This window comes from Callospermophilus lateralis, chromosome 2 (genome assembly GCF_048772815.1).
Source record: "Callospermophilus lateralis isolate mCalLat2 chromosome 2, mCalLat2.hap1, whole genome shotgun sequence".
NCBI classification, from domain to species: domain Eukaryota; kingdom Metazoa; phylum Chordata; class Mammalia; order Rodentia; family Sciuridae; genus Callospermophilus; species Callospermophilus lateralis.
Genome location: NC_135306.1, coordinates 110535274 through 110563045, shown reverse-complemented (window position 1 = coordinate 110563045; position 27772 = coordinate 110535274). Strand labels below are relative to the sequence as shown.

General features: G+C 40.1%; 1 protein-coding gene across 4 annotated transcripts in view; it reads right to left on the bottom strand.

Moving 5' to 3' along the window:
• The window catches only part of Sik3 (SIK family kinase 3), a 242308-nt gene extending 229091 nt beyond the window's left edge, over positions 1-13217 (bottom strand). For all 4 annotated transcript variants that reach the window (XM_076846383.1, XM_076846384.1, XM_076846386.1 and 1 more), the window contains exon 1: positions 12945-13217. In XM_076846383.1, the coding sequence (XP_076702498.1) occupies positions 12945-13217 (273 nt within the window). The remainder of the gene's footprint in view (positions 1-12944) is intronic.
• Positions 13218-27772: the final 14555 nt, after the last annotated feature.

Below are 27772 nucleotides of genomic sequence, written 5' to 3'. Positions count from 1 at the left end.
TCAAAAAAGCAAGTAAAAGGTTAAATACACACTTATTCTCCTCTTTCTTCTACTTTGGCTCAGGGAAAGACGGATTAGGCAGCTGCTATAATACTCTTCTGACTGATTCTGTATCTACACACTAGGTTTGGAGGTGCAATAGGGACTTGAAAGCCCTACACCTCCGTGCCAACCAAGGCAGAAGTGGAGACAGATAAGATAAAGAGAGCCAGTGTGGCTGGCTGTGAGACAGGCCTTCTCATTCACTGCTGGGGAAACCATCCCTGATGCAATCTTTCTGGAAAGCACTGTGGCATTATACATATCAGGTGTCTAACAAACATGTGTTCCCTCTAGCCCAGTAATTTCACTTTCAACAATCTATCCAGAACAAAAGATCAGAAATACATCAAAGACTCAGGTGAAAATATGGTTTTCACAGCAAACTTTTAAAGAGAAAAACTGGGAAAAACCTTAAATTAGGAAAAAGTTTCAAAAAAAAAATACTATAGTCATATCATAGAAAAGTACATATCAATTAAAATTACGAATTACTAAAAGTTTCTAATGATGTAAAAATGATAATAATGAGGCTAGAAAAGAATACACTGTATCGACATGAACCTATTTAAAAATATATAGGTACAGCTGGGCACAGTGCTGCATGCCTATAATACCAGTGACTGAAGCTGAGGCAGGAGAATCACAAATCAAAGCCAGTCTCAGCAATTTGGCAAAGGCCCTAAGTTACTCAGAGAGACCCTGTCTCAAAATAAATATAAAAAGGTTTGGGGATGTGGCTCAGTGGTTAAGCACCCAGGTTTAATCCTGGCACAAAAAAAAAAAAAAAAAAAGTGTTTGTGTGTGTACACACGTATGTATGCACAAATCTTTTATAATACAAAACTATTGTCTTTGATGGGCTGGGGATATGATTCAGTAATATAGTACTTGCCTAGCATGCAGCAGGCCCTGGATTTGATCCCCAACAAACCAAAAAGCAACAAAAAGAAGAATTTATTATGTTTAATACCTCATCTTCCTTCCTCTCTATTAGATTCAAGCTGTAAGCAGTCAACTGCTCTTTTAATTTAACCCCTTATCTAGCCTAAGAATAAAATCTCTTCTTACCTTCTAGTTGTAGTCTCTTTTAGAATACAGATGATACAATAAATACTACTTGCATTAATCCATTAAAATTAAGGATCAATTAAAAGTAATTCATTAAGATTACTGGCATAGTAGTGCATACCAATAATCGCAACAACTCGGAAGATCACAAGTTTGAGGCCAGACTAGGCAACTCAGTGATACCCTGTCTCAAAATAAAAAATAAAAAGGGCTAAGGATGTAGCTTAGTGACAGAACAGTGCTGGGCTCAATATTCTCACACACACACACACACACACATATACACACACACATACACATACACATACACACACACACACACACACACACACACAGATTACTAGTCAATGATGGGAAAAAAAATGTTTTAATCAGATCACTTAAATATAAAGAAAATAACAAGAAGGGCTGGTCCTGGTATAATCCCAACAGTTCAGGGAGGCTTAAGCAGGAGGATGCCAAGTTAAAAGCCAGCCTCAGCAATTTAGCAAGGTTATAGCAACTTAGGGAAACTCTGTCTCAAAATAAATTAGAAAGGGGGGCTTAGAAAATGGAGTAATGAAGGAGAGCATGGGAGGAATAGATGAATTCTAGATAGGGAAGAGGGGTGAGAGGAAAAGGGAAGGGGCAGGGTATTAGCAAGGATGGTGGAATGGGATGGACATCATTATACAAAGGTCACTATGAAGACTTAAATTGAGTGTCAACATAATTTATATACAAACAGAGATATGAAAAATTTTGGTATATATGTATATATACCAAGAATTGTAATGCAAAAAAAGTACATGTATAATGGCATGGCATGAACATACTTTATACACAGAGATATGAAAATATCTCTGTGTATAAAGTATGTTATTGGCAAGATATGAATTGGCATGAACATACTTTATACACAGAGATATGAAAAACTGCTCTATTTGTGTAATAAAAATTAATGCATTCCACTGCTGTCATGTATTTTAAAAAAATAAAATAAAATCAATAAAATCTTTTATTGATTTTATTTTATTGGGGATGGGGCTGGGGATGTATCTAAGAAACTAAGCACCCCTGAGTTTAATCCCCAGTAACCAAAAGAAAGGAAAGAACAAGAAGCAACTCAACAAATAGTGTGAAGTTTTTTCAGGAAGAGCCAATAGCCTGATAGTCTGGTTGGTCTCCAAAGGGAAAGGATCCAAGGCAGAAGAGGGAAAACTGGAGGCACTGGCTGACCATACTCATGGAGCCATCTCAGAGGAGTAACCCACTGGGAGTCTGGATATGAAAGAACCTTCCATTTAAATTTAGAAATAGGCAGGCATAGTGTTGCATGCCTGTACTCCCAGTGGCTCAGGACGCTGAAGCAAAAGGATCACAAGCTCAAAGCCAATCTCAACAATTTAGTGAGGCCCTAAGCAACTTAGTGAGACCCTGTCTCAAAAATTAAGGGCTGAGGAAGTGGCTCAGTGGTTAAGCGCCTCTGAGTTCCATTCACAGTACTAAAAACTAAATAAAAAACATAAAATAGGAGAGTTAGCAGGGGGTGGTGGAACATGCCTGTACTCATAGTACTCAGGACGCTGAGACAGGAGAATCACTTGAGCACCCTAGTTCAAGAATAGCGGGGGCAACAGAATGAAATAGGGGGAAAAAAATGAAGAACATGGGCTGGAAATGTACCTCAGTGGTTAATACACTTGCTTAGTATGCACAAGGCCCAACACTGTAAAAATAAGTAAATACAATAAGTAACTTGAATTTAAATTGTAAGATTTACTTTAGATACACTTAACTTCATAATAATGAAAGCTTGAAATATACCAAAAAGCTTAGGATGTGGTTCTATGGTAGACCATTTGCCTGGAATGTGCAGGGCCCTGGGTTTGATTCCCAGCACTGCATGCATGCATAAATAAATAAATAAATAAATAAATAAATAAAATATTTTTCCAAAGTAAAAAATACTTGCCCAGAAAGATAATAAAATCTCCTTAACAAGAGATTTTTGAGAAAAAGGTAGAAAATTATTTGTCCTTAACATTTTAAACAAAAATAGAAAATTCTAATAATAAGTCTAAGATGTACTGAGTATAAAAACAAACAGCTATTTTTTAATACTTACATTCATTCATTTAATGAATACTTATAGACATTGTACTAAGTATTGAGAATATAATTATTATTTGATTACATTAAATTATTATATTGACAGGCCATGGAGCAATAGAGGCTAGATTTTTTTTTTTCTTTTGGTACCAGGGATTGAACTCAGGGGCACTCAACTACTGAGCCACATCCCCAGCCCTATTTTTGTATTTTATTTAGAGACAGGGTCTCACCGAGTTGCTTAGTACCTCAATGTTGCTGAGGCTGGCTCTGAACTTGTGATCTCCCTCTCTCAACCTCCCCAGCCCTTAGGATTACAGGCATGTGCCATTGCGCCCTACCCCAGCACTTTTTATTTTTTATTTGGAGACAATGTCTCACTAAATTGCCCAAACTGGCCTCAAACTTGTGATCCTTCCATCTCAGTCTCCCAAGTCACTGAAATTACAGTTGTGTGCCACCATCAAAGGCCCATTTCTATTTTTGATAGTTTTTCAACAGTTTATTGAATGGATGGATGCAATGAATGAACAAAAAATTCCTCTCCAAGAAATATGGACAGCTAGTAAGATGCAGTGGCCCACACCTGTAATCCCAGTGGCTCGGGAAGCTGAGGCAGGAGGATCAAGTTCAAAGCCAGCCTCAGCAACTTAGTGAGACACTGAACAACTCAGCAAGACCCTGTCTCTAAATAAAATATATATTAAAAGGTAAGAGGTAAGCTGGGGATTGGCTAAGTGGTTAAGCATCACTGAGTTCAATCCCCAGTACAAAAAAAAGAAGAAGAAGAAGAAGAAGAAAATATGGATAGCTAACCCAAATTTTCACAATCAGTTCTAGGTAGAGCTATAAAAAGGAAAGTATTCACATGAGAACAGAAATGAGCTTGGATTATTTAAAGATTAGACCCAAGTTCACATGTCATGGTACCTTAGTCAACAAGGAATAGGATGGTAAGGGATAAGGTTAGACAGGTAGATGGGCCAGATTTCGTAGCTCTTATAGGCCATTTTATGAAATTGGGCCTGATACCCAGGATTGGCATCAGATAGTATCAAAGTGGGGCATTTTTTTTAAAATTTTTTTGGTAGTTGTGTATGGACAAAATAAATGCCTTTATTTTGTTTATTTTTATGTGGTGCTGAGAATCAAACCCAGTGCTTTACACATACTAGGCAAGTGCTCTGCCACTGAGCTACAGCCCCAGCTCTGGAGTACTTTTTTAGAAAGCATTCACAAGCAGTTATGGGATGAGCTACAAGGAAAGCATACTGTTGGTAAGCAAGTGCTAGAACTGAAAATAAGCAGGAATCTGATAATTTCTGATAACTTCCTAATCAAAACCTAAATTTAGCTTAAAATAACTGGTCAAAAGTATTCAAGTGAGCAAGCCCAGCCCACATAGACAAACTTCAACAGGTGACGGGTTTTCTTCTTCCTGTTCAGTTTCTAAGAACTGTGGCTAAGTATTCACAAACTGATTCCTACCTCTTTGAAAAGCCTAATACTGAGATAAAATACTTTGCAGTGGCAGAGACTCCTTACCTACTGCGGATCACACACATGCTAATCAAAATATGTTCCTAACATAACTTCAGGATGCCTCATCCAACAGTTTTGTACAAGCTGATGGGATTCTACTCTGAATAGATCCAAAAGGGGGTCTTTCAATCTAATTCATTCCAGACTACAGTCTTCTCAAAGACACTGCCTAGGCCATTTATTTAACAATGAAATATCAAATAAAGACAAAAGCCATGAGAATATGTATAATGTTCATCCTCTAGATACTATCAGTCAGGCAAAGGACACTCTGGTCATATGATTATATCAGAAAGGGATAAAGCTACTCATTAGGAGGGATCAGGGACTCACCTGATATATGAGTTTACTCGTGTGAAGAACAGGTGTAGCTCTCAGGCCAGAAAATAGAACCAAATTAAGAGAAACCCTAGATACAGGGTTCTCTCAGTCCTCACCATGTCATCAAGGATGTCTCTAGGAAACCAATTCTTTTAACGTGTTATAAGATGGCATCATCACTGGAAACTGGTAATGATCAGGTAAGTGAGGAGTTCATCTAAGAAATTACCTTCAAAGGTAGACCAATCCAACCCAAAAGCATAACCACCCATATTCCCTGGCAGTAGCTAGATAAGAGTGTCACAAGAAAACTATATAAGGCAGGTGAAGGTTTGGGTCACTGTATTTTCAATGTTTATTTGTTTCCCTGTTTACTTCCTCCACATCTGTCAAGTCAAGGGGGCACCAAGAGTGTCAGAGTAGGAGATGTGAAGGCAAAGCAGGGAGGACTGCAGGTAAATGGCAGGATGACAATGACATAATGACAGAGCACTGGTGAAGTACAGTGTTGGTATATTACTCTTCCTCCATTCTTGGAGGAATCTCACTTGTTTTAGGAGATATATCTTGTCTCTAACAAAAAAAAACAAATGTTCAGAGGGCAAGAATAATGTTTTCTATAATTACAAAAGTCAGGGAGTTAACTAGGCATAGATACCTGGATTCTTTTCATTTTTTTTTAATTGGGGATTGAATCCAGGGGTGCTTTACCACTGAGTTAAGTTCCCAGCCCTTTTTATGTTTTATTTTGAGACAGCATCTCACTAAGTTGCTTAGAGCTTCAAGTTTTTGAGGCTGACCTCGAACTTGCAATCCTCCTGCCTCAGCCTCCCAACTCACTGGAATTACAGGCTTGTGCCACCACACCCAGCAGGTACCTGAATTCTAATTCCAACTCCCTGACTGACTAGCTATAGGACTCCAAGAAAATGAGAGATGATACAGAAGACAGCCATGAACATAATGGATAATTGATCTAAACAACTTTAATAATCTATTAAAAGTAGAGAGTCTAAATTCTGTTAAGTCCATTTTTCCAGACTCTGGAAAAGAACAGCATACCTAAAAGTCTTTTTTGTGCCTGACAAATGAACAAATATTTGTTGATTGATCATGTTTAGCTTATATGAAAAAAGTATGGCATTCGGGCTGGGGATGTGGCTCAAGCGGTATTGCACTCGCCTGGCATGCGCGGGGCACTGGGTTCGATCATCAGCAGCACATACAAATAAAAAATAAAAATGTTGTGTCCACCGAAAACTAAAAAATAAATATTAAAAAAAAAGTATGGCATTCTCTTAAAGTGTGAAAGAATATATTAAGCTGTTAAAATTGACTATCTCCTATGTCTTAAGAAGTGCATCAGAAAAAGGTTTTTTTTTGCCCTTAGCCATAAAATAACCCAACATGAAGTCAGGTGTGGTGATGCATGCCTGTAATGGCAGCAGTTCAGGAGGCTGAGGCAGGAGGACTGCGAGTTCAAAGCCAGCCTTAGCAAAAGTGAGGAACTAAGCAACTCAGTGAGACCCTGTCTCTAAATAAAGTTCAAAATAGGGCTGGGGATGTGGCTCAGTGGTTGAGTGCCCCTGAGTTCAATCCCCAGTACCGCCCCCCACAAAAAAAATGAGTTTTAAAATATCAAATTATGTCAGTGCTCCACTTTGATACTATCTGATGTCAATCCCCTATATCATGCCCAATTTCATAAAATGACCTATAAGACCTACATAACCTGGCCCATCTACCTGTCTAACCTTACCCCTTACCCTCCTACCCTTGTTGACTAAGGTACCATGATACATGACCTTGGGTCTAATCTTTAGATAATCCAAGCTCATTTCTGTTCTCAAGGACTTTTGCACTTGCCATTCCTTCTGCGTGGAATGTTCTGTCTTCCAAATCTTCCCAGGATGCTTTTCCCTCATCACTCAGGTCTCAACTCAATTGTTGCAATCTTGAAAAAATCCCTCCATAACCACTCTGAGGCAGCACCCCTCCCCAGACCTGTAGACCTAGACCATTTATTCTTAATACTTACTCATTACTATATGGAAAAATACATACACACACACATACACACACACACACACACACACACACACACACACATATTTTTAACATGTCTCCTGTCTGTCTCCACTTATGTGAAAGTAAGCTCCAAGCAAGTGCTTTTTTGTCTCTCCTCTTCATTGGCATATTACAGAGCCTAGAATAGACTGATAAAATAACTGCAACGTGTGCTGAATGAATGAATGGATAAGGGAAAGATTCCATCTCTTAGCAGATATGTCTTAGGCATTTTTTATAATTACAGAGACTGGTGAATATAGAATATTTCTTATTCTTTTCCATGTGTCCATTTTGTTCTCTTTGGTGCCATGAAGTAGAAAATATCAGCCAGATTGATGCTTGGAAAACGAAAACAGCACTTCTGGCACAGGAATAACTAGTCTGGGCACCTCTGGCTTGAGCCAGATCTATGACTTTCTAGGGAGCTGGCACCAAAGTCAGAATGTTAAAATAAACATCTTGGATGCTGAAAGTGGAATACTGGTATTCTGACTCTGAAGACTAGTCCCAATCAGTTTCAGCTCTTCTCCAAGTTCCAAAAAGTTAGTAACCCCATCAAAACTATGTCAAAATGAACTGAGTCATCTTTCTTTTTTTTTTTTTAGAGAGAGAATTTTAATATTTATTTTTTAGTTATCGGCGGACACAACATCTTTGCTTTGTATGTGGTGCTGAGGATCGAACCCGGGCTGCACTCATTCCAGGCGAGTGCTACCACTTGAGCCACATCCCCAGCCCCGAACTGAGTCATCTTTCAATAGTCCCTTCTAGATTGTTTAGGGATAGGACTATCTTCCTCAAATGTATGTAATGTAAATCTTGCTTTCAATTTCTTTTTGACATCATTATCTCTTCCAGTTATGCCAAAGATTATTGTTTTCAACTTCCTAAAGGGCACATGCATCATCTCATCTATTTCAATTAACTCTTCCTTAAAGGTAAAAATAATGCTTTTAGCCCACTCTGAGTTAGTCTTGTGAAAATGAGTTTGCAGTAAAACAGCACACAAATGTGTCCTGGCTGGTTAATATTTGGAACAATCTCATGGGGCAAAGTGTTTTCTCTGTGTAATTTTTAAAGTTTGGATCCTAACCTTGGCCTTCTAAGAAGCACACTGCACACAAGTGCAAATGTGTTCTTAAGCTTATAGTAATGTTTTTATATATTTTCCACAAATTTAAGCAAATCTCTGGAGAAAAGAATGCACTCAAACTGTTCTATTATGAATATGACAAAAATTAGTTACCAAAACACAATGAAAATTTAAGGCAGTCCAAAGCAAAAGTCAGTGTTAGTTTTCATTAAGTCTCATAATTGTTTTAAAGAACGTTTAATCAAGTCGGGCACAGTTAACATGCCTATAATCCTAGCAACTCAGGAGGCTGAGACAAGAGGATCTCAAGTTTGAGGCCAGCCTCAGCAAAGCAGCCAGACCCTGTCACAAAATAAAAAATAAAAAGACTGGAGATATAGCCCAGCAATAAAGTACCCCTAATCCCTAATGCCTCCACCCATAAAAAAAAGAAGTTTAATGAGCCAAAAACTGTGTTTTTAAAATAACAATTTCATGAGATTAGTCAGCCCACATTCCACAGCAACTAAACCCAAGGTATCTCAAAGGGGCACCTGAAACAATAGCAAATTATTAATTTTTTTCACCATGAAAGCTTATCATCAGGATGGCATACACCCACACAAAACTGAAGATATATGCAGTCATGAACTCTTCCTAAGGGTAAAAAGCAAAAAAAAAAAAAAAAAAAGGGAGTATGTCTTACTTATCTTGGTTACTATCGCACCTGATGATAATGATGATGATAACATTTATTAAATGCTGACTAAACATGAATACTTTACATATATTATCTTACTGAATCTTCCTAACACCCAAACTTGTAAGTACTATTGCCATCCCATTTTATAGATGAGGAAATCCAAGCACAAAGAAGTTAAATAACTTCTCATGGCCCATCATTAAGCAATAGAGAACTCAAACCAAGCAGTCTTACCCAAAGCTGAAATTCTTATCACAAACCAATAAGAGGCAAGTGATACATATTTACTGAAATACAGTTTAAAAGGGTTTGATTTATTGTGTTTTATGCGGTATTGGGAATTGAACCAAAGGGTATTCAATACTGAGCTAATTCCCTGTCCTTTTTATTTTGAGGCAGGGTATCACTAAGTTGCCCAGGCTGGCCTTGAACTTGCTTCCTGCCTCAACTCCCAACAGCCTGGATTACAGGTGTGTACTACCGCACACAGCAGTTTAAAAGTACTTAACCAAAGATTTTTATAGTCATGCATACTTTTTTAAATGCACACAAAATATACTTACTCTTGGTTCCCATTTGTCCAACTAGCTTGAAGGCACAAAAACATGAAACTGACTACAAGCAATCTAAAAGCACTAAACCTATTTTTTAACCTCTTCAATACTTTATAGTGTCCTACCTAAAGAAGACAGCCTGAGAACCTTATAGTAAGCTCCTCCCCCAAAATAAAAGGAAATCAAAGCAGGTAGGACAAAGGCAGGGTGAGCTGCTGACCAAAGTATGTCACAGATGAATATTCACTGCTCTGAACTGTTCTGCAGTGACGCTCTAAGCACTGCAGTGCTGCCAATATGAAGTCTGAGCTCATGAATGCCACTGCTGCAAAAGTACACAAAAACCAAATAGGAAGATAACATCCTTTTCTCTACTGATTTTATTCATCCCAGGGTCCTACTCTAGGAGGTTTGCGAGTTAACAGAATTTGGGAAAGAGCCAGCTTCACCACTTATTGCTGGATGAAGTACAGTAGCTTAGTCAATAAATGAAGTTTACTTTAGTCTCTTAGTCCTTGGAAAGGGTCATGTAAGAAAAGGTGACTATAAATATTTTTTTTCTCTAATGTTCAGAAAATATCTATTACCTAACCCCTTTAACCTGCACAAGTATCATATGTATTACTTGAGTCTGGCTGTTATTTATGGTTATAAGAAAAAACCCAGACTATTCAATTACCTACAGGGGGAAAAAGAGAAAGAAAGAAGAAAAACCACACACCTCAATAAGAAAAAACAAAAATAATACATTGTAGAACGAGATGGGGGCAGGGGGAGATAACTCTTTGCTTTGGACTGATCTGACTGCAGAAGTAAGATAAATGCAGCAGTGCATGGGGAGAAAAATCTCTACCTGAGTAACTGAAGCAGCAGCTCCTGCAACTTCTAGTACATATGCACCTTCCCCACCATTATATAACCAAACCATGGCATTAATAGGCCATCATACTGTATGTCAACAGCTGCTAGGCACATCTAAGCTGTCAGCAGTTGAGAACCACTTCCAAAGTGGATTCAGATAAGCAAGGAGCAGGCCAAAATATGTTCATCGTTCATCCAAAGCACATGACAACTCCTTGTGAATTAAGCTTCACTCATGTCGTCAGAGTAATTTAAGCTGCAAAAGATAGGGTACTTGTAACTGTAACTAGGAAATTGCACACTGCTACAGAGACACAAATGAGTGCTGGTATGGTCTCTTCACACATGCAACTCATTGTCCAAGCCATTCAGTCTCATTCAAGATGCTGAATATTTCCATACATAAGAATTGCATAACTGTATACCACAAATGATCAAAGATAAAAACCAACATAAACAGTGACACCCACTCATAAACAAGCCAAGGTTTTAAATGCTGCAGTCCTAAAGGATACCAAGGTCTCAGGAAAAAAAGCTACAAAATACACACACACACACACACACAAAATTAGAAAGCCAGCAGACCAGCCATAATTAGGCACTGGCTTTGCTGACTATTGAACATAGAAATGTCATATATATATATATATATATATATATATATATATATATATGTAGCCAAGAATCAACTATTTGCAATTATATTTACAAAAACATTCAATCCTAGATGGGGAAGTCATAGTTTTGCTTTTTTGGGTTTTTTTAATTAATATTTTGGTATATCCAAGGGCTGGAAGATTCAAATATTTTCAAATCATTAAGACCATAAACCAGACAACCAATTAAGTTCACGGAGTCCATTCCCCTGAGCTCAGAGCAAAATAATCACAGAAGCACAATGTGATTACTTAGAAGGCAGGGGGACGACAACACTGTTTATAAATTTGGCTTCACTAACAGTAAACAGGACTGGAAACACTAGGTGGTGAGGCGACGTACCAGAGTCTACATTACAGGCTCAATCTATTTCCCCTAAGGGTCTGTGGGAACCATCAGGGAGTTTTGGACTTGGTTGTCTGGTTCAGCTCCGATCTGAAGACTTGACATTCTTTGGTAAAAACTGAAAAAAGGTTGAAGGGGGGCCTCCAGAGGAAGTGAAACTGACCAATCAATTGCCACAGCTACCCACCCTGCCACCTTGGTAAGAACGGCCTCTTATAGTCTTTGGCAGAGAGAGGGGCAGGAGGAGGAACTTCAGGTTGCAAATGAACAGGAGAGAAGACCTAGGCTTCTGAAAACAAGTGATGGCCATAAAAACAAAACCCCAGGTAGGTCATGACAACTGAGGCTAAGCTGAGGAGGTGAGGGGAACTGATGTGGCTTTGGTAGGAAGCAGCAACAGCTATAAGGGTTCTTCATTTGTCAGGCTGAAGGAAAGCACAAACTGCAGTTTTAAATATAATGAATGACTACATTAAAAGTATTCATTCAAGTGAGTTACCAAGCAAAGAAAAATTCTGGAGTGAAAATGGGCTTTGTGGGTTCTATAAAAACTACAGGATTCCTCCTGATGTCTTAGATTCCAACACCCCCAGGAAGCTTATATCAAAATGCTACCCATATTTCCTCAAAAGGGGAATTTTATATGTATACCTATATGGCTTCCTAATTGACCTTGGCCAATTTCACTACTATAGCTCCTCAAATCCCTTGGGAACCAAAAGGCCCAATGAGTGTAATCCTCTGGTGTCTGGGTTTCTCAGTTGCAAGCTTTGCCCTCACCACTGAAAGCCCACCCTGGATTCCCATAAAGCCCACAATTCCAGACCCTCCAACAACTAAAAATATCCAGCAACCCAGCTCTCCCAAATTGTTTAACCCTAGATTCACTAGTGCCACCATAAACCTGGGCCCCTTCCTACTGACACACAAAACAATTTTCCCCCTCATTTCCCCATTTTCTTCATTGCCTCCTCCAATATTCGAGACTCTCCTAGGCATCCAGTTGCACTATCAGTCTTTGATGATCAAATGCGGATTCCTGTCATAATGTGCCAGGTCTCATATCTTGCAGTGCCCTGCACCCACTACACAACCCCAGTCCATGTTCCATCCGTCCCGGGGCCCCTCAGAAGCCCAGGTCTGCCTTTACCCTTGTCTTCCCCCATCCTCCTGGTCCACATTTCATATGCCCCTGCCCTCATTCCCTTACGATTTCCTAATTGCTGGTTCCGGAGTCTTCTTGGCTTACAGTCCGCCGGCCCCCAGAGAGTTCCAACCCCATCTTTCCACTCACCCTTCCACTTACCCTCCACGCAGCCCTGAGGACCCCCTTCCCGTGACCAGTTGCTCGGCTCGGGGTCCCAGGGCTCAGTGGCCCCTTCGCCCCTCGGCTTGGAGTTTCCCTCTCCGGGTCCGCCAGTGTTTCTACCTCCTCACTCCCTCCGCCCCGACAGCCCCCTGCCCGTCTCCCAGGCCCCCAACGCTCTCCCAAATGCCAACCCCACTCGCTGCCCCGACCCCTCAGTCCCGGGGGTCGCGGATCTCGCCCGGCCCCGCCACAGTCGGATGGTCCCGGGCTGCACAGACCCACAGCCGCCGGGTCCCCCAGCGCCAGTACCTTGGCCTTGGTGACGAGGTGCGTGGCCCGCTTGACCACAGCGAAGTTGCCCTTGCCGATGGTGCGGTCGATCTCGTAGTAGCCGATGCGAGCCGGCATCGGCCCGCGGGAGGCCGGGGCTGCGGGACGCGGCGGGCCGGCCGCCGGGGGCACAGCGGCCGGGGTGGCCGGGGGCCCCGGCGCGGGCGGAGGCAGCAGGCGGCCCGTCGGCCCGGATCCCCCAGCTCCGGCCACCGCAGCCCCGCCAGCTCCGCTCGCCGCCGCTGCCGCCATCTTGTTGTGCAGTGAAACCTCCGGGGCCGCGGGGAGCCGGCTCGGGGGGAGGGGGCAAGGGGGGGGCGGGAAAAGGAGGGGGGGCCTGAAAGACGTCACTCCGGGAGGCGGAGCTCCCGCGCCGCCGGGCGCCCGGCGCCATGGCAACCCCTGGTCACGTGCCGACGCGCGTCACTGCCCAGAGCCATGGCAACCGTGACCTCACCGGCTCGCTCGACCTTCCCGCGTGGGCCCCGGTTCCTGAGGCGCCGGCTCCCGGGTGCCCCCCTCTGGGGAGCAGGCAGAGGGAACCGCAAGTGTGCCAGCAACTTCAGAGCCTGGGCCGCGGCTGCCGAGTTGAGGATGCATGATGCCCAACCCCAAACCGATCCCCTCCTGGACTCCGGGATCGCAGTGACCCCAACTGTGATCTCTGCCCCAGTTCGACAACACCCAACCTCCCTTATAAGTATTTCCTCATCACCAAAAATACCAGCTTTGTCCCACTTTAGCCCTTGAGGCCACAGAGGCAGGAATAGCTACAGTATTTAAGCAACTGTAACCAACTTAGTAGCAAGGCAAACGAATTGTTCAATAAAATTCCTTCCTCTTACAAAATCCAGCTCACCCTGTACAATCAATCTAATTGTCGCCGAACAGAGGAGAATGGGGAAACTAGGATTTGCGTATTCCAGGGCGGAGAAACCAGCCCAAACACGCATTCCAGTCATTGGGTGGGTGAGGGCCAGAGAAGTACGTCATTTTCCTTCCTACCACCCCCGTCTCTGAACAGTTCTATAGCTAGATGTCTGAGTGTCTGCATACTATTTCTGTTGTTGGATAACTCGGGTGAAGCAGTGCTGCACACTGTCTGGTGAGCCGTGTCGTATTTAAAGATGAACAGTCAGACAAAATAAGTAAATAGTAAAATAAGATTTCTGTCCTTACTAGTGACTCTTCAGAAACATTAAGTGATCAAGTTAATAATTCCATCAATAAAACTCAGACCCCTTTTTCTTCCCTCCTCTATTATCTGACAATTCCGCACTCTTCTAGGATTACCCCTATTCTTTTCCCCCTCCATTGAGTAGATCAATTTAGCTGATTTAGGTGGGGATGAGGGTTAGGAAATTGGGCTGTCAATGGGACATAACCTTTTGCAAACTAGGAGGGGAAGAGGGAAGGCCGTGACTACCGCGATGTTAAAATTTATCCCTTCAGTTTCCTATATCTCTCTCCATGGCAGAACTCCCTGCATGTACAGTCTTTAAAACTACTGGTAACACAGTAAAATGTGTGAGAAGCAAAACATGTTTACTCTCTCTGACCAAAGAACATTTCCTAGTGCTCCAATTTCCCATCTGACTATGAGTAATGATTGGGACTAGGATGGAACAGAGAGGTCATCCCACAATTGTCTTGAATCAGTTCCCTCCTGGCTGTTCCAAATTGCCAACACAATTAACACAAATTGGCTTCTTTACAAGCAAATAAGGATAAGGATGATGTAGGCCTCCCTTCTTGCACTGGTTAAGCTCTTTCATCAATTGAGTTCACTCAATCCCAGATAAGTGATAGGGTGTGGCCAGCCTCTCTCACCACCCTGTGGCCCTAACTTGTTTCTATAACTTTGGTCTTGTGCACCAGAGGTCCAGTTTTTACCATTGTACTTAAGGATACCTAAGCTGGCTGGTAAAGTGAAGAAAAAAAATTTTCACTCTGGAGACTGCAGAAGCAGCACTGAAATCACTTTCACTAGTGACTATACACTTACAGTGCCTTCCACTCACAGAGATAATTTGAACATCAAGTATAACTTTTTCATTCTTTCTCAAGGGTATCAAAGACAACATTGGGGAAGACCTAGAAAAATGGAGCATTGGTCTGATTTCCAGAGAGAATAGGCAGACACCCTTGTTCCCCGATAATGACCAGAATGTACTCATATGCTGTGTGTCATGCCATTTATGTTCCCCGCCCATGTGGAGCAAGGTTAATAGGTAATGCATCCAATTGATACTTGGATAAAGACCTGCTGAAAATCTTCCTGAACAGTACCTTTTGGTGAGAAGAATATAGAAAATTGGGGAGGGGATTAATCAAAAAAATCAGTAGGGAAAATGGAAATTTTTTGCTGGGCATGGTGGTACATGCCTGTAATCCCAGTGACTCAGGAGGCTGAGGCAGGAGAATTGCAAATTAAAAGCCAGCCTCAGGAACAGTGAGGCACTAAGCAACTTGATGAGATCCTGTCTCTAAAAACAATACAAAATAGGACTGGGGATGTGGCTTAGTGGTTGAGTGCCCCTGGGTTCAATGCCCAGTGCAAAAAAAAAGAAAGAAAGAAAGAAAGAAAAATTGGTTGTGTATATTTAATAAAGATACATTGAGTACCAACCTCTGAGTTATATTTTAGTAGGATCTCTCAGTAAATAATAATTTGGGGGCTGGTGTGTAGCTGTATTAGAGCATATACTTAGCATGTTCAAGGGCCCAAGATTCAATCCCCAGTACTGCAAAAGTATAATAAGAAAAATAATAAAAATTTGCCAGGCATTATACAAAACAGTTTACATATGTAAACTCATTTAAGTCTCACCACAATCCCATGAGATGCATGATATTCCTATTTTGCTGATAAGGAAAATAAGGTACATTGGGATTAAGGGAATTGCCAAGGTCATAGAGCTGGAAAGTGATACAACTGAGATTCAAAACCAGGCATCTACCTCTGGAATCTGAGATCTTTCCCAAGGGAATTATAATCCCTGTCAAAGTAGGAATCAGTAGGAAAAGTGGTTTCTCCAAAAGCCAGTGTGACTAAGCTCAGTTTGGATCAGGAATGTTTCCTAAAAAGGCCCTTGTATTAAAGAGTTGGTCCCCAGATTGGTACCCCTGGGAGGTGATGGATAGAGACTAGAGAAAGATCTTTAGATGATTGAGAGCCTATCTTCTAAGGGCTTATGGCACCTGGGACTCCTCTATCGTCTCTCCTTTGCTTCCTAGCCATAAAGTTGTTGTCAAAAGCTTGGTTCCTTTCCCCAATGCCAATCCAATAATGAAAAGCAGTTTTAAGAAAAAGGAAATAGAAGTTTTATTGCTTTGCTAGCAAAGAAGAAACACAGGGGATTCCTGTCCCAAAGACTCTGATTCTGCCCATCAGCAGGAACAGTGGGATTTATAGAGGAGATTCAAAGGCTAGATTCCACATGTTCTCTGATGGAGTTGTAATTCACTTGTTAATTTAGGAGATAGTCATTTAGTCTTCTCTCTCTCTCTCTCTTTTTTTTTTTTTTTTTTTTTTTTTTGAGGCCACTCAACCACTGAGCCACACCCCTAGCCACTTTTTTTTTTTTTTTTTTTTTTTTTGGTATTTTATTTAGAGAAAGGTTCTCACAGAGTTGCCTAGCTCCTCACTTTTGCTAAGGCTGACTTTGAACTCGAGATCCTCCTGCCTTAGCCTCCTGAGCCACTGGGATTACAGGTGTGTGCCACCCTGCCCGGCCCTGAGAGATAGACATTTCAGTGATCTTCTGGTACCATCCCCAAAATCTGGATCACTTCATTCCCATGGTGGGTGTGTACTCAAGGAGAGATAAATATGCCTAAAATGGGGAAGAAAGGTATTCTGGTTTCCCCTGAGATTAGGGAAAGAGATTAGGGAGGAGCATGGAGAGAGGAAGAGAAAGAAACATGTCCATTTTAAAAATAAGTTGCAGTGGCCTAGCAGCAAGGGCTATATTCAAAGCATAAAGTGGACCACATTAAAAAGTGAGCAGTTTTGCTCCACCATGTACTCCCACTGTAATGTGCTGCCTCTCGCCACAGGCCCAAAACAAATGAGGCTAATGAATCATGGACTGGAACGTCCCAAGTTGAGAGTCAAAATAAATCTTGTCTCTATAAATTTATTGCCTCAGATATTTTGTTGTAGTGACAGAAAGCTGAATAACATATCCAGAGAAGAAGATCTTGAGAGTTCCTAAAAGCAGGACACGCAGGCAATGGAAGCTTATGTCTACAAAGAACAGAGTACACAAATGAATGAAGTACCTGTGATGGCTTCACCATACATGGCATTCCAAAGAAACTCGCTGCTTATTGTGTAAGAACATTGTTGCCCTCATTTGAACAGGCCAGTAGGTATGTTCCCGACCTGCTGCAGACTCAGAGGAGTGGCTTGAGGGTGTCATTCATAGAGACCCTGTGGTCCACAGGACAGGCAGAGAGCTAGCCACTACCCACCTCCCAATCTGCCATCATAATCAACTCAGCGTCTTCTGCAAAAGCAAAAGATAGATTCAAAGATACAAAGGAGACTTTTTCCAATGTAATGTCATTGTGTCTTGCTTCCAGAATTTGAAGGGAGCAAGCCAAGACATCCTTGATGGATGGACCTTTGATGGACAAAACCTGAGAATTTAAAGCCTGAATTCAGAGTGGTATAAACAGTGGCATCTAACACATTTACTCTTGAGAATCTAAAGGCCCACTTAGCCTGTGTATAGGGTAATTTATGAGCAACCGGAAAGAAAACAGTAGCCTCACGCTTTTCCTCCATGGTATCTCAGAGCCAGGAGGACCTTACAGAAAATTCAGCTCTTTACTTCACATTGGCCCAATTTGTTATTGCTCTGAAAAAGCTGATGCTATACAAGCAATCAGTTGATACAGAAGCATTATTCATAAATTCTGTATACTAAAAAAAAAACACTATCAGAGAATATTTACAAGCCATAGTTTCCCAAACATGAAAATTACTGATTATAAATTCTGCCATCACATAAGAACAAGGTCATGATGGGCTCATGTTGTCTGAACACTCCAAACGCCCTGGTTTTCTAGGAGAGCTGAATTGTGGACCTTCTCTCTGTCAGGGCCATGCTTTACATCACCACCTTAGCTGTGTGGCTTTTACCTCAATTCTCTATCCCAGATCAATGTAGTCATATTCAAACATTTCCCCTGGGTATCTAGAAGCAGGTCTAAGCAGCCAAAATTATTACTTATACTCCTGCTATAAAAATATCATGGGGAGGGGACTTAAGGGTAACTAAATAAGCTTTCAGTCAAGAATTTTCTCTTCAGTTTGCCACATTTTTCTCTTCAATCTAACCGTTTGATCTACAACACAGAACATAAAAATTACCCTTACTTTTTGTATATATTCTATAATGTGGTTTATGTATTTTTAGACTATTATTAAATATCCTTTCAATCATTCCCCAATTTTTTTTTCCAGTACTAGAGATTGAACCTAGAGCCTCAAGCATGTTAAGCAAGTGCTCTACCACTGAGCTACATCCCAAGCCCTTGTTATTTTTTATTTTGGGATAGAGTTTTACTAAGTTGCCTAGACTGGCCTAAACTTGCCATCCTCCTGCCTCAGCCTCTGGAGTAGCTGGGATTACAGGAGTGTACCACCATACCCAATTCTAGGCATTTTTAAGGATGATTTTAAAAAAAAATCTGCATTCTTTTTCTGTTTGAGACAAGATCTCATTACGTTTCCCAGGCTGTCCCAGAACTCCTAAGCTCAGGGGATCCTCCTGTCTCAAACTCTATAGTAGCTGAGAATACAAAGAAGCCAATGTACCTTGTTTTTCATGTGGCTGTATTATCATTCAGGATCAATATCTTTCCCAGATAAATATATCTTTAGGTTTGTTTTTGTTTTTTACGGTGCTGGGGATTGAGCCTAGGGCTTTGTACATGTAAGGCAAATGCTCTGCCACCAATCAACACCACTGCAGTCACCAACTTTGGTTTTATAAGGAAAATAAATGCAACAATACATTTAATAGAGAAAAATTAATCCAGGAAAACTTCTTTCATGAAAGAATATGCCCCTTAAAAAAAAAGAAAAGAAAAAAGAAAGTATATGCTCCTTATGATGCAGTATCCATAGTTATTTGATCAGCTATCAAATATTTATACTAATAAAATTTTTTCCTTGTAATTTGCCTCTTTCTCCCAAATGAAAAGTGTGGTACTCAATAAATATTAATTAAAGCCCAACACAGTGGTGCACACCTGTAATTCCAGCGACTCAGGAGGCTGAAGCAGGATGATCACAAGTTTGAGGCCAGCCTCAGCAACCTGGCAATACCCTGGTTGTGGTAAAGTGTCCCTGGATTCTACCCCCAGTACCATAATCCCTAGCATCCCAAAAAGAAAGAAAAGAATAACAACACATATTAATTAAGATTTAGATCTTTTCTTTCCTTTGAACATAGAAGTATATCCAAGATCCTAGGAGGTCAGAACATTTCAGAGAAAATAAATGCATGCTTCTAAGTCTGCCCAGGGTGGAGTCTTCCTTTTTCTCTCTGGTTTTCCACCTACAGAACAGCATCTTTCCTGTTTTCCTGTTATTTTCACCTCTCCCTTGACCTAAGAGCTTCCTCTTCTACAGCACCAGTCTAGGGAATTGCCTCTCAGTTCTCAGGGTTCACTTTCAAATAGCCTTGCATGTTTATGAACACAGGACAGGTGCTCTGCTTTTACTGCAGAGTTAAGAGTGGCTTTTGTGCCCAGTACAGTGGCACATGCCTGTAATTTTAGCTACTGGAGAGGCTGAAGCAAGAGGATCACAGGTTCAAGGCCTACTACTACTACTAATAATAATAATAATACCACTAAGAGCTGGGTTGGTGGCTCAGTGGCAGAGCACTTGCCTAGCATGTATGAGGCACTGGGTTCGATTCTCAGCACCACATATCAATAAATAAAATAAGGTCCATTGACAACTAAAAAAAAATTGAAAATAATAATAATAATAATGCCGCTGGGTGTGTAGCTCAGTGGCAGAGCATTTGTCTAGCATGTGCAAAGGCCTGGGTTTAAGCCCCAGTACCAAAAACAAAACAAACAAACAAAAACTGGCTTTTTCTGTGTCTGTATTATCAGCCACATTGTGACTCATGCTTGTTACTCTAGAGGCTGAGGAACGAGGATCACAAGTTTGACAGCAATTTAGTGAGATTCTGTCTCAAAATAATATACTGAAAAAAGGGGGCCTGGCATGTAGCCCAGAGGTGGGACTCCTGGCATGCATAAAGTTCAATTTCGCTTACTGTAAGGGGAAAAAAGAGAATGCTTTCGCTCAGATTTTCTACCAACCTTTCCAGCTGTTAGCTAAGAACAATTTCCACTATTGAGTTTGATTTCTGTAGGTAGCTAACCTACCTTTGTTTGCTTCATTTCCACCCCAATTTTCCCATAACTAGAAAATCCATCTTTCACCTCTTAAAGTCAAAAGGAGCCCTCTCCCTTGTCTGCAGAGACACCTGCTGGTTAAAGCCCTTCAGTGCATGATGCCTAACTACTCCCTTTTTTTGCTGAAGCCTTCTAGTTCTTTCTATGTAAACTGCAGGCTATTGAAAACCGCAAGCCCACCTCAAGAGCCAGAAAGCTTGAATCCAAATGGAAGCTGGCTCTAGGAAGCTGGATTTCTGTATGGCCGAGTAGAAATTCCAGTGGGGGTGAGTTTACAGCGAGGCTTTAGACTTAGGTAGCAATCTCTGCTGTGGTTTTGTGCCACCCAAGGATGTTACTCTTTTATCTCCCAAATTCCCATGGTATTTAATTTTTTTTCCTTAAGGATAAAATTGTTTCTGCTTATTTTTATTTTAAAAGTACTTTCAAAGCCAGGCATGGTGGAGCACACCAATAGTCCCTGCTATTCAGGAGGCTGGAGGACCTTTTGAGCCCAAAAGTTCAAGGTTAGACTGAACAACACAATGAGATCTCATCTCTAAATAAATAAGTAAATAAATAATCTCTTTCATTTGCCTCATTTAAGTGCCAGTGTGACATGATAAATAGAGAGCAAAGGTTTTAAAATTAGACATGGGCTTTTCTACTTAGGAGATCATTTCTAGCTTCAGTTGCCCTCTCTGTAATATCACTCCTGCCTTATGAGTTGTTTGAATTAACTGGACCTGAATAAGAGTCTGGTACATAGTGTGTATTTAAGTATGAATTTCCTCCCCCAAAATGCCAAAATCAAGTAGACAATAACATGCTGGCTTCCAAATCACTTTCAGAAGTTTAGGAATGATTGAGAATTGAATTAGGCTGAAAATGGATTAACTTTCTAGTCAAAGACAACAAGTGAGAGTTTTAAATCTTTTGGCGTGGTTTCCTGAACATGTTCAGTTAAATCTTTGGAAGTTGGACATCTTCGTGTTATGATGGAAACTGTATGTGCAATGAGAACATTCTAACTCTAAAACTTCACAAAGTAGTTATTATTCCCGCTTTATAGATGGTTAAGTTATGTGGCCTATCTAATGACTGGCTCACTTCACCAGTAAGGGGTGAATCTGAGAAGCAATTTGAAGGCAGTTGATCTCCAAAGTCAATTGACTTAAACTTTTTTGTTTTGGCCATGCTGGGGTCAAACCCAGGGGCCTTCTGCATGCTGAGCAAATGCTCTACAAATGAACTACATCCCACCTCTGCCTTTCCACACTTTAAAGTGGTGATTAAAAGATGAAAATGATAACAGTAAATTTTACTTTTATTACAGTAAATATGCATATGAAAAATATCAAACTATTTATTATCACCATTTATCAGTCTGCTTAAGAAACTGCATCCTCAAACTTTCTGTAGAATGCCAGAGATCTGTAAAAAGTCTATAGAAGGGTTGGCTCAGTGCTTGCCTAGTACGTGTGAGGCACTGGGTTCGATCCTCAGCACAGCATAAAAATAAATAAATAAAATAAAGGCATGGGGGCTGGGGATGTGGCTCAAGCAGTAACGCGTTCACCTGCCATGCACGGGGCGCTGGGTTCGATCCTCAGCACCACATAAAATAAAATAAAGATGTTGTGTCCACCGAAAACTGAAAAATAAATATTAAAAAAAATTCTCTAAAATAAATAAATAAATTAGTTAATTAAAATAAAGGCATGTGTCCATCCACAACTAAAAAAACTTTTTTAAAAAAAGCTATAGAAGCTCTATGGGACAGAAAAATTTAATCCTGGTGGCATTTTTCTTCTAAAATTCATTTAAGTGCAGGGGTTGTGGCTTAGTGGGAGAGCGCTCACCTGGCATGTGTGAAGCTCTGGGTTCAATCCGCAGCACCACATAAAAATAAATAAATAAAGATATTGTGTCCAACTAAAAAAGAAATATTTAAAAAATTTTTAAAAATAAAATTCATTTAGGGCTGGGGATGTGGCTCAAGCGGTAGCGCGCTCGCCTAGCATGCGTGCGGCCCGGGTTCGATCCTCAGCACCACATACCAACAAAGATGTTGTGTCCGCCGATAACTAAAAAATAAATATTAAGATTCTCTCTCTCTCTCTCTCTCTCTCTCCCTCTCTCTTTAAAAAAATAAATAAATAAAATAAAATTCATTTAAAATTATATGTGTAAAAAATAACTATATCTACACTAAAGTCTTTATTTATTTATTTATTTTGGTACTAGGGATTGAACTCAGGGGCACTCGACCTCTGAGACACATCCCCAGCCCTGTTTTTCATATATTTATTTAGAGAGAGTCTCATTGAGTTGCTTAGCACCTCACTTTTGCTGAGGCTGGCTTTGAACTTGTGATCCTCCTGCCTCAGCCACTTGAGCCACTAGGATTACAGGCATGCACCGTTGCGCCTAGCATAATGACTAAATTTTATAAAATAATCTATTTAAGAAAGGAACCACCCATATCTGTTTTTTAGCTCTTCTTTTTTTAAAAAAATTAAATGTTCTAATTTTTTTTTTTTTTTAATCCCTTAAGCTTATACTGTCGAGTTAAATTTTGTGAAGTTGTCCTTGCTGTTGTTTTGTGTTTGGGTTGCTGGGAATAGAACCCAGGGCTTGACACAAGACAAGCTAGAGCTTTACCACTGAGCTACATCCTCAGCCCAGGTGAGTGAAATTTTAAGTTAAAAATAGTGTGGGGGGGCATACCAAGCACAGTGGTGCACACCTGTAATCCTAGCAATTCGGGAGGCTAAGGCAGGAGGATCACAATTTGGAGGCCAACCTCAGCAAATTAGCAACTTCTTGAAAACCTGTCTCAAAATAAAAAATAAAAAGGGTTGGGATGTGGCTCAGTGGTTAAGCACCCCTGGGTTCAATCCCCAGTACCAAAACAATTAAAATTTAAATTTAAAAATTAGGGGCATAGCATAATAAGGTAGGGTGAAAGGATTTGAACCACATAGGGAAAGTATCTCAGGGTTCTAACAAGCCTCACTCAACCCTTAAGCCCCGAGAGAGTGGAGCCACACTCAAACAGACCTGGAAGTAGAAGCGAAAGTAGTATCAAATATTCCACTTTTTAAGTTTTATACCAACTTGAGTAACAGCTTCGATTTTTCTAAGATTTTCTTTTCACTGACTTCCAAGCACCAGGCATTTGTGGATCCATTATTTGGTAAAGTTCAACTCTCAGAGCAGCATACTCAAACTCCTTTGCAGCCTGACCCCAATTTACTTTTTCAGCTTCCTATGTTGCATTTACTTTCCCACTTTATTTTTCCCACTCCAACTTTAGTGACTCCTTTTGACTTTTTAAAATTGATATTTGTACATGCTTGTGAGTTCTGAAGAAGTCAAGGGGAAAATTAAGGTTTTGCTGGGCAATCAAGCACCGTCCAAGAATAGCGCACTTACCACATCCTCAGGCTGCGCTCCTTTAAGGAAACAAAGGGCAAGAGATAGGATAGTTGGGAAAGATCCAGTTTCTACTCAGACACAAAGAAAAGGAAAGATGGAAGACTTTTTCTAATTACTGTTAAAACATGCCCCCAACCAGGCACGGTGGCGCATACCTGTAATCCCAGTGTCTGGGGAGGCTGAGGCAGGAGGATCGCAAGTTCAAAGCCAGCCTCAGCAAAAGGGAGATGCTAAGTAACTTAGTGAGCCCCTGTCTCTAAATAAAATACAAAATAGGGCTGGGGATGTGGCTCAGTGGTCGAGTGGCCCTGAGTTCAATCCTTGGTACAAAAAAAAAAAAAAAGAGAGAAGAGAAAAAAAAAATTCCCCCGAGACTGCATTAAAGCTAAAAATAATTTCTCTCACCAAGCAGGTAGCTGAATCTCTTTCTGTCCCTAAGGAATTCACTAGAAAGTCATTTGAACTAATTAGTGAGGTTGCAAGCTACAAGATAGATGTACAAAACTAAACTAGTTTCCATTCATTAGCAACAAAATTTCTGAAAATTAAAGTAAGAAATCAATTCCCAGCCTTGCACTGTGGTGTACAGCGTGGGAGACTGAGGCAGGAGTATTGTGTGTTCAAAGCCAGCCTCAGCAACTTAGCAAGGCACTTGGCTCAGTAATTAAACCCCACTGGGTTCAAGCCTTGGTACCAAAAAGAAAAGAAAAGAAATTAATTCTCTTGCTTTTTTTTTTTTTTTGTTGTTGTTGTTGTTGGTTTGCTATAGGGTTTCCTTATGTTGCCCAGGCTCCAGAGATTGATCCTCCCACCTCAGCCTCCTGGGACAACAGGTATGTACCACTGCACTGGGCTTAATAATTCAATTTATAATAATATCCAAATGAATAAAATACTCAGATACACATTTAACAAGAGAAAGGTTAAGACTTGTACACATGAAAACAACAGAACATTGTTAAAATAAATTAAGGAAGATCAAAAGACATCATGTTGATAAGATGGCAGCACTTCTCAAAATGATCTACTGATTCAATCCTGATCATATAAAGTACTGTGGCTTTATTTACGTTTTGGAGAAATTGACAAGTTGAGCCTAAAATCCGTATGAAAATGTGAGGAACCCAGAATAGATAAAACAATCTTTTAATAAAAGGAACAAAGTTGGAGGACTTATTCTTACCAATTTCAAAACTTACTACAAAGCTACAATAACCAAGACAGTGTGGATGTGTAACCAGTGTGATTATGCAATCTGTATACGGGGTAAAAATGGGAGTTCATAACCCACTTGAATCAAATGTATGAAATATGATATGTCAAGAGCTTTGTAATGTTTTGAATAACCAAAAAAAAAAAAAAAAAAGACAGTGTGGTACAGTATAAAACAATAAAAGTTAATGGAACCAAAATGAGAGTCCATAAATAAATCCTTACCTTTATTGTCAATTGATTTTTGATAAGGATGCCAAGAATAATCCAATGAATAAATAGTCTTTTCACTAATTAGAACAAATTTAAAAATTAAAGAAAAAGAATAGTCTTTTTAACAAATGGTGCAGGGACAACTGAACAGCCCCATTCAAAAAAATACAATTAAACTCATACTTTATGTTTCACAAACATTAATTTAAATGAGTTATAAACCTAAATGTAAGAGCTAAAACTATAGACTTTTAGAAGAAAATACAGGAGCCAGATGCAGGGGCACAGGCCTGTGATCCCAGCAGCTCTGGATACTGAAGCAGGAGAATTGTGAGTTCAAAGACAGCCTTAGCAATTTAGCGAGGCCCTAAGCAACTCAGTGAAACCCTGTTTCTATATAAAATATACTATTAAGAAAAAAGGGCTAGGGATTGGGGATGTGGCTCAGTGGTTAAGTGCCCTTGGATTCAATCCCTGGTACAAAAAAAAAAAAAAAAAAAAAAGAAAGAAAAGAAAAATATATAGAAGTAAGTCTTTGACATTCTTTTGGGAAATAGTTTTTTAGCTATGACACCAAAAGCATAACAGACAAAACAAATAATGGATACACTGTAGCCCAACTTGTCCATATTAAAATATAAATAGCTTCTGCAATTTGTATTGGGGTAAACATGGGAGTTCATAACCCACTTGAATCTAATGTATGAAATATGATATGTCAAGAGCTTTGTAATGTTTTGAACAACCAATAAAAAAATAAAATAAAATATAAATAGCAATACTATTGTTGTTATTATTATCATTATTATTTTTGAAACAAGGTTTCAGTTTGTTGCCATGCTGGTCTTGAACTCCTGGGTTCAAGCAATCCTCCTGTCTCAGACTCATTAATAAATGGACTACAGGTGTGGTCCACCTTTCTTTCCTTTTTTTTTTTTTTTTTTTTTTCCTGGTATGGGGGATTGAACTCAGGGCTACTCAACCACTGAGCTACAATCCTTGCCCTATTTTGTATTTTATTTAGAGACAGGGTCTCACTGAGTTGCTTAGTGCCTCACTTTTTGCTGAAGCTGGCTTTGAATTTGCTGTCCTCCTGCTTTGGCCTCCCAAGCCTCTGGGATTATAGGCATGCACCACTACACCTGGCCACCCCAGTTCTTTTTATTTATTTATTTTTGAAACATGAGACAGTGTCTCACTAAATTGCCAAGGTTCACCATGAACTTGGGATCCTCCTGTATCAGCCTTCTGAGTCACTAGGATTGTATCACTATATCCAGTTCTCAACTTTTTTGAGAGAGAGAGAGTGGGCTCTCACAACACTGTACAAGCTGTTCCCAGCTTCTGGACTCATATGATACTACTGCCTTAGCCTCTATGTAGCTAAGAGAAACCCCCCACAATAAGGGTATTGAACACATTAAGCAAGAGAAAGGTAAGCCTTGTCCACAGAATATAACAAAACAGTAGGAGTTCTATCACTGAGCTACATCCCCAGTCTTTTTATTTAATTTTGAGACAGATCTCGATAAGTTGCCCAGGCTGGCCTCCAGCTTGTAATCCTCTTGCCTTAGCCTCTTGAGTCACCAGGATTACATGTGTGCCCCACATGCACAGCTTAATAAAATTAGCAGTAATAATAAATAATAAGAGTTTTGTGTTACAATAATACCATCAAGAAAGTGAGAACCCAATCTACAGAACAGGTGGAAATATTTGCAAATCATACATCTGGCTTGTACCCAGACTATATTAAAAATTTACAACCTAATAATATAAAGATAAATAATCCAACTTAAAAGAGGACAAGCCTGGGTATGATGGTGCATGCCTGTAATCCCAACAATTTGGGAGACTAATGCAGAAGATTGCAAATTCAAGGCTAGCCTGGACAATTTAGTGAGACTCAAAATAAAAAATAAAAATATCTGTGGATGGTGCCTCAATGAATTCAGTGCCTGCATTGAATTTAGTGCCCCTGGGTTTATTCCCTTGTAACACACACACACCGGACAAAAATTTGGAGAGACATTTGATGTCCAAAGAAGACATTCAAATGACCTGTTAGCACATGAAAGAATACAACACCATTAATCATTAGAGAAATGCAAATCAAAATACTGTGAGATAACATATCCTACCAGATAAATAAAATTAATAAAACAGACTGTAACAAGTGTTGGTGAGAATGAGAATAAATTGGTTCTCTCAGGAACTGCTGGTAGGAGTACAAAATGGTGTGGCCCTTTGGAAAATATTTTGGCAGTTCCTCAAAATGTTAAATGTGAAATTACCACATATCCCAGCAATTCCACCCTAGGTACATGCCCATGAGAACTGAAAACATATATTCACACAAAAATCTGTTCATGAAGGCTCATAACAGCATCATTTATAATAACAAAAAGCAGAAACAACCCAAATATGCATCAGTTGATGAGTGGATAAAAAAATGTGGCATAACCATACAGTGAATCATAAAATATTAATAAAAATAAATTAAGTAATGATGC